This window comes from Emys orbicularis, chromosome 8 (genome assembly GCF_028017835.1).
Source record: "Emys orbicularis isolate rEmyOrb1 chromosome 8, rEmyOrb1.hap1, whole genome shotgun sequence".
Lineage (NCBI taxonomy): Eukaryota > Metazoa > Chordata > Testudines > Emydidae > Emys > Emys orbicularis.
Genome location: NC_088690.1, coordinates 40048827 through 40057223, shown reverse-complemented (window position 1 = coordinate 40057223; position 8397 = coordinate 40048827). Strand labels below are relative to the sequence as shown.

At 37.6% G+C, this 8397-nt stretch overlaps 1 protein-coding gene across 3 annotated transcripts in view; it reads left to right on the top strand.

The window, feature by feature from the left end:
• Positions 1-6146: 6146 nt before the first annotated feature.
• OLFM3 (olfactomedin 3) overlaps positions 6147-8397 on the top strand; it is a 28347-nt gene continuing 26096 nt past the window's right edge. The window contains exons 1-2 of one of the 3 annotated variants that reach the window (XM_065409506.1): positions 6147-6292; positions 6663-6674. In XM_065409506.1, coding sequence (XP_065265578.1) covers positions 6147-6292; positions 6663-6674 — 158 coding nt within the window. The remainder of the gene's footprint in view (positions 6293-6662; positions 6675-8397) is intronic. The other 2 variants (XM_065409508.1, XM_065409507.1) reach the window with 2 other exon arrangements.

Sequence of the window (8397 nt, the reverse complement as noted above, 5' to 3'; positions counted from 1 at the left end):
AAGATTAGGACTATACGTTTTAGAAAGGAGAGAAATATGATGTATCACATTAATGATATGTAGAGAGTAGAGATACTAAATCAGGTGCTTATATTTACTCCTTCTCATAACACAGAAACAGAGGGAAACCCATTAAAATGAAAAGTTAACATTTAAAAATTGATAAATGTAAATGCTTCTTTACAGAACTCATAACTGATCTGTAGAACTCACTACCACATTACAGTACCTTACTGAGTTAAAGAGCTTATGGGGATGCCAAAAATGATTAGATTCCTTTTCAGGGGGGAAAGGGGAAAAAACATGCATGTTTAGTAGACAGAAAATGAGGTTTTTCTTTTAAAAAAAATGCTCAGTTTTCTTTCCAGTCTAGTCTAGAAATAATGATAGTACTACTGCAGATGTTCTCTAAGTTTTAATGACATTCAGTTTTCATTGGATAGCAATAACACAAAGAACATTACTGTGTGTGTGTGTGTCTCTCTCTCTCTCTATTTCCACACACACCATAGGGGCCTAATTCTGGCCTGACTTACGCTCTGCATATCTTGGATAATTATCTAATTTGAATGTGTATGTCACGGTATGTTTGACATTCTGTGTTGGATGGTTTGAGCAACGTGGAATGCCCTGATTTATTTCCTAATGGGACAGATATTTTGGAAGCAGATCTTTTCCCGGAAATCTTAAGGGTTTATTGGAGGTTTTCTTGTTGAATAATATGTTGCTCCTGTTATTGTAAAATTATAAACTTTTCCCTCTAAAAAGCATGGCTTGGATTTGAGTTTACGACTGAAACAGACTCTGATCCATAACTGTATTGGAAGTTGATTTGATTATTACATTTCCCTTTTACCCTTCCTGCTGATGTTACACAACTGCTTTGATGGATCCAAAACATGACACCTTGGCACTGTTGTGCAATTTGGCCTAATCCTGAAGACCATGCTCAGCCCAGTTACCTGGGATATGTGATAGGAAGACAAAAAGCAGAAGACAATTCTTCTCCCAAACATGCAGTGTCACTCCCTGAAGCTCCAGCACCCCAACGTTTGAAGCAGCAATGCCATTTATGCACTCCTAGTAACAATGGATCTCTGCCCAGGCCCCACTTCCACCTGCACTCTAGAGCATTGAGTTCTGCACTATATGCTAGGTGTGTGTGGTTATGTGATGACCATGGCTGATACACGGGGCATAATTCAGCAACCTCCAGAGCAAAAAGTACAAGTTCCTACAGCTTGAGCTAAAGAGACCAGTAAGTTACATGCACATTTCCTTTGGCTCTGAATCTCTGTCTTATTTTACCGAATGGAGATCTTAAAGATCTTTGAGCTCAGAACTTCTAGTTGCACTCTAAACATTTTTGTAAGCTGATGATACAGCCTTTTCACACTATTGTCTTGGCATCTGGAGCAACCAAATTATCTCAAGAAATCTGCTGTCAGGTTTCTCTCTCTTTAGTACATCTTAATGTGAGCTATGTGTGGGCCTCAGTAAAGGAAATGACTTTATATTGAAAGTGTACTTCTTAACTTAGTAAAGGACCAATTCACATTCTTCTGTTCTTTTTATGGATGTAATGTATTTTTATTGTAAGGCTTCCCAAGATGTCCTTGGCATAATGTCCCAAATGGCTTGGGATTTTCTTGTTTTATCCAACAGTACAACATGGCTCTTTTGTTTTAAGTCTGAATATCTGCATGATCATAAGTAGGCCTTTTGCATTGCAATGTGAGGTTCTGTTTGTGGGAAATTTCCACCTGCACCTCTGAGCAAAGTAGTAGACGCATTGACAGGTAAAAAAAGGTGGATGAGGGTCAGTGCTCTTGCAGTTATTAAAACTCACTTTGTATACTGCAGCAATAGCTTTCAGATATTTATTTTGATTCAGCTACAAGCAAGATATATAAATGTTCTATATTTTTACACTTTGATATTTTTTCTCATTTTACTGCTGCCAGTTTTCTGCCTTCTCTCAAAGTAGAATTTTGGTTAAGAATAAATCCTATGTCAGATGAGTAAGGAGTGAGTCGGTCCTTTCCAAATAACTTACTGTGGCTTTTTAGAATAGTTCAACTCAAGCAAATTTTCACAACTGAAATACATTTTCCTAATTCGGTTTCACACGACTCAGATATCCCCAGGAGATTCTCTTCAGTAATTGGATTAATTTGCCTAATGTAATTTAGTGTGTGCCGCCTCTCAGTCTTCGGAAACCTGCCAAACAAGGAGCTTATATATTTTCAAAGGGGAATATTAAAACTAGGAAGGGGAAGGAGATGGCCATAGTAATAATAATAAGCACTGATATATAGTTCTTCTCACCTTCAACAGACTTCACAAACATTAACTGATGGGTTCTCATGGCATCCATGATACAATATTGCCCATTTTACAGACAGGGAAAGAGAGGTTAAATGACCAAAAGAGAGTCAGTGGCAGAGCTGGGATCAGAGTTTACTGGCTCCCAATCCTAGCAAAAATATTTGCACTCCCAGAGATGCAAGGAGAATGCATTTGGGTTCTGAATTCAAAGTCAGTCTTCTCAGAGCAACTGGGGCTGGAAACATTGGCGGTTGCATGCTCAGGCCTGAGGAAAGGAGTGTCTTGGACCTATGTCTAGAGAGCTCCTGTGGTGGAGGGTGGGATGAATACTTACAGAAGAGGGAGGACACACTCAGCCCAAATCTGTTGAAAGGAAGATCACTGTAACAGGGGATCTATGAAAGGGGAAGGAAGAGTAAAGAGAATGGTGTCTTTGTGATCTTACAAGTCCTCTGGATAAATAAGTGTGCAGATGTCGGGCACCTACATTCATATGCCAAGTACAGGTAATTTTAAATACTTTATGAGCTCTATATGTCTTGGAGAAATATAGTAGTAGAAGAAGTGGTTCCGTGTAGTTTATTTGTTTGAGGTTGGGTTGGAAATGGAGGAAAAGTCCACATCAAGAAACGGCTCCAGGTAGAAAATTGTAGCGTTTACTGCTTTTTCCAGTTGCGGAGGGAGAAATTGTAGTTGGCTGATCATCTCTTTTTGTGTGAAGATAGGAGTATACATCTCGTCCCATATTAGTGTGCAGTAGCATCAGCATGAGCAAAAGAAACAGCAGCTCTTTGGACATCAGCAGTGCAATATAAGGAATGGCAATAGGGCTAATATGTTAAGGCAGCACAACCATCCAGTTTGTGGGAAGCCAATCAAAGCTTGTATTACAGATGGTGAAAACTTCCTCTTCTTAGCAGAATGTGGCGTAAACAGTATAATAAACCTTGAGTCCACTTGTTGACCATTCCTTTAGATATGGTAGTCGTATAAAAAGGACCACAAGTTCTTGAAAGATCCATTCCTTTACACATTCTTCTATAAATATAACTATAATAGACACATCAGTGTCAGACCTTTGGCCTTGGTTATGACCCTTTGGAACCAATCCACTGAAACCAATGAGACTTAAAGCTGCCTTAATTAGGGAGCTGAGGATCCCCACTCTCCCCACTGCAGGCTGGCATAAAGGTGGCATAGTCATAGGCACTGGAACTAAAGGTGCTGGGGGTGCTACCGAACCCATTGGCTTGAAGTGGTTTCCATAATATACAGCGTTTAACAGTTTGGTTCAATGGCTCTCAGCACCCCCACTATAAACATTTTTCCATCACCCCTGGGTATAGAGGGCCTTTACAGCACATCCTTGCCCCCAGCTTTGATGCCATAGGAGGCCTTCCAGAGGTATATTAGAACCAGAGGGGTAATCCTGAGCCCTAGGGAAGCTTAAGTTAGAACAGCCTTGTGGTTACTCTGTCTGTATCCGGTGGCTGGCTCGATCTCCAGCTGCCCTCAAGATGTGGGAAGAAGTAGAGGTAACCTAGAGCCACCTTTGCCTCCTCCTTTACTTGACACATTTGAGCATCCAACCCATTAACATTAGTTTTAATCTAAGGCAAAGCATTTGTTGAACAGAAACCATGTAGAACAAATCAATATACAATACAACTGACCCATTGGGGCTGATTCTGCACTCATAAATTCTGGGGCAAATTAGGTGAAGCCATTAGAGTTACACTAGTGTGGAACCAGTGGAACCAAGATCAAAATCAGGCTCATTTCATTTGAATAGTCAGAATAGGTATCTAAAAAATCATGAGAGCCAACAAAATTTTGTTAAGGGCAGACTAGTTCACATGGCAAAAGTCAAACACAACAGAGCAGAGAGTGTTATTTGTTAGGTAGCGCAAAAGACAGTTGTCCTTGGTTGTGCCCCCATCTCTGCCACTGATTTACTGTCTGACCCTTGGCAAATCACTTACCCTCTTTATATCAGTTTCCCCCATTTGTAAAATAGTTAACTACCTCAGAGAGCATTGTGAATTATAATTAATGTTTGTACAGCAGTTTAAGATCCTTAGATAACAGACAGGTGAAATCCTGCCTCATTGAAGTTAATGGGAGTTTTGCCATTGACTTAAATGAGGCCAGGATTTTACCCACTCTATCTAATGTGTGTAAAATACTATGATCTTCCACCTAAAACCCATATATAAAGCCATAAGTGGTGTCATGTTTTTTGTAGTTATAATACTTGAAAAAGGGGGGCACCAAAAACTCTTCATACTTAGACCTTTTATTATCATGCCCAATAAACAATACAGGGTAAAATTGTCAACATTCAATATTTTATCATTTGTGTTGAAGTGGCTCATAAATAAGTAAACCTACAATCTGCCTCACATTTTAAACTATCTGTTAATTGTTGTTGATTTGCTAGACATGCATCTTTCAAAAGGATTTTTGCTTTAGGTGTTTCTTGCTTTACTAAAACCTCACAGATCTCTAAATGCACTCTTCAGTGAGTAACACTTTTTTCAATATTTTGAAACTTAACATTTTAGCTTAGTGTGCAATTCCATGAAAGTAGTTAATATTTAGATGCATGCTATCTCTCTTGTATTTGCCGCTGAGCCTTTGTGCCACAAGGTCCCTCATAAGATTATATAGTAGCTCTCAATGTGTTTTTTCCTGTATATCTTGATTTTAAAAAGACAATGATTGATTTTCTGTACTTCTTGGTTAAGTAACAGGTTGATTGAAATCATTTTAAGAGCATTTGGGAGAGAGAAGTCTAGCATGAATTTGGAACACAAGCTCTGAGAATTTCAAAAGCTTTTCTGGAGGTTTAGAAAGCTTAATTCCAGTGAATGCATTCATGAGCTCCCACTCTTCTATATAAATATGTATCTTTTCAATTGCTTTGAGGATTTTTTCATATCACCTGCCAAAATTGTTTAAGAAAAATATATTTCTGAGGAAGTAAATTTTGAAACAAACTCCAGCATTCACCTTAGGAACAAATACAATATTCTGTCTCCTATAAACTTTTAACCAAGTACTCTTTCAAGTAAATACTGTTAAGAAAACTTGCTCTACCTACCCTCTTTAGAGACATCTTCAAAATGCACATACTATACACATAACAATTACCCATATTGCACAATTTGTGGTACAAGCTTTTGTTCTGTTATTTCTATTTTATGACTTCCCTACAAATCAGTACAAGCTGCCACTGAATTTAGAAATCATTGTATCACATTAGACAAAAGAAGACCCTGAAGCAGATTTAAGGAATCGGTAACTCCCTTACCCCTACTTGAACCATACATCATTTATTTTCTGTTCCTCTTCCCAAAAGTAGCATAGCTATCTGTTCTTCAGACACTCTACTTCTGTACTGCTTGTGAACATGTAATAACAAGCTTTGCAAACTGTGGAGTTATTGATATTGATAATTTAAGTGACTGTTTCCTAAAATTGCTATTCACTGATTTTGGAGTAATTTCTGAGAATGACAGCCTTTGTGTTTTCCTGGCCTTTCTAATAATCCTTCCCACCATTAACCGAGATGAATGTAGATACAAAGTACTATATGGCTTAGTGGTCAGTATAAGACAGTCTGTTGAAGTATCTGTTGGTAAGAGTAGAAGAACAGAAGCTGGGGGAGGCTGTGTGTGTTTTTAATGGATGATTAAATCTGGGGAGGTTGATCTCCTTTCATGCTGTGGATGTTGAGTGCTGCAGTCACGCCTCTCACTGCCAGCCAGCACTAGGATGATAATCAGTCACTATGAAAACTCATTAGCTCCACAGCAATGAGTCCTCCACTGCTCAAGCTTGGTGCTGTTCTTAGTACCATGGCAATGATCTCTAACTGGATGTCCCAAACTCTTCCATCTCTGGTAGGACTAAATACCACCAGACTATCCACTTCAGATACTCTAGTAAGTAGCTCTGATGTGTTGTAAGCCATCTTCATGCTGAACTGATATTTTAAGGGACCACAAGGCTATGGTTTAAGTTGCCGCTTTGTAAATCTCTTTTAAAGCTATAAATCTTTATGCTGTAACTTACTGCATGCTTCTGTCTGGACACGTCAAACTGCACAGCATTTGTGTGGATGCTACAGACTTACTATGCAAGGGAAACTTTTTGAAAAATAGCCTCATTAAGTATTTAAGAACAAACGGCTTCATTTTTTGAGTATGAAATGTTTAAAATATCTTGTTTCTTTAGCATAGATTTGTTTCCATATTTATTGTTCCAGAAAATGTATACTGTTGTATTATAGAATAACTGAAAAGAAACCTACAGTCTATCCTACTCTGTAGCATTGCCACAGAGTTTCTTTTCTTAATTTGCAGAGCAGTCAAGCAAAGGAATGTCTTTTAATAAGAAAAGAAAATAGGTACTTTTCAGTTGGGCCACAGGACTTTTATGCAGGCTGATTAGGAAATAATGGAGATGATGAATTATTAGTTAGATTAGTTAAAATCTTCCAGTACTTGTATTTGATGTTCAGATGTCAGTAAATTTTAACACAACATACCGCAGTCTCTGTTTATGTAGAACTAAAGAAAAAAAGTGTTATTAACTCTTTCTCTGAACTTCTATGTGTAATCTAAAAATTAGATTCATATTTCAATCGGACAGGTGAACTCAAGGACCTTTACAGTAGCATTTGTAGAAGAGCAAATGGAATTGGAACAAAATGTATTCTACCAAATATTTGAGAAATCCTATCTGTGTAATTTCAGTGTAAATGAAATCAGAGGAGAACAGCTTACTATTCTCAGGACTGAATTTCAGTTGTAGCTAAAAGTGATTAATTAACTGATCGATATTTAATTATCTGAGTGTATGTGGATAGGAAAAAAATATTGCATACAAAGTTTTTAATATTGTTACTTTTTAATTCATTGTATTGTTATCCTAAAGAAATGAGTTTTTATTTTAGTACAACACCATGTTAAGGGGGAATGGGGAAATCCTGAATTTTTCTTAAAATATAACTAATTTTCACACTGAACTATATGGGGCATGTCTCTAAATCCTTCTGACACCCACAAGTCAGATGGGTCCCTTAATCCAAATATACATTTGTGCTTGACTAGCTGACACACACACACACACACACACACACACACATATATATATAATTATATATATAATTTGCAGATAGATCCTGAACTAGTGTAAATTGACATCTTCCTTGACTTCAAGTGAAGTTCTGCTCATTTAAACCCACTGAGGCTCTGGACCATAGCATGTAGGCTTTGTTATTACGCTGCTTGCTCTCATTAAAATGGAGCAACCATACTTGTTTCATGCCTTAGTGAACTGTGAGGTAACAGAAGTGTCAGTGAAGCTGGCACACAGGGATAAAAGCCTTATATCCAAAGCAGAACAGCCTTGTAACATTCGTATGGTGGGAAATAATCATATTCTGTAGAGTATCATAGTCAAGAGAATTTCTTCTGCTCTATCCATCTTGTTATAGAATCTTCTTATTTCTATGGCATGTAATTTCTAAAATGCAGCATTCTGAGATAAGGCCCTATATACTGTGAATTAAGTACTAATCCTTGACACCTGGGCATATATTGCCAACATATCCTCAGAAATCCACCAACATACATTCATGAGCAATCTGCAGTTCAAATTGAATCTTGCTATGTATAAAACTTTCTAAATATGTTTCCCCAGGCCACACAAAATTTGAAAAATTGTACATTTTGTACAAGAGAGAAAGGAAAAAAACTCCTCATTTCCTTTATATTTAACTACTTCTTTTCACCTGAGCTGAAAAAGGGGGAAAGATAGGACCAAATTTTCTGCTGGAATAACTGTTGAAGTCAGTGGAGTTATACCAGAAGGAAATTTGGCCGATAGTGTTTATACACAACTAGTCATAGGAATTATATGTATTGCAATGAAATGCATTTGCCCAGACAGTGGTGACAATGAACACAACTATAATATTCTTATTGAAATATCTGGTAGTGTAAGAAAAAGAAACCTTTTGGAGCTGAGTACTGGAATTCTATAGCACAGCTGCCTTTATTC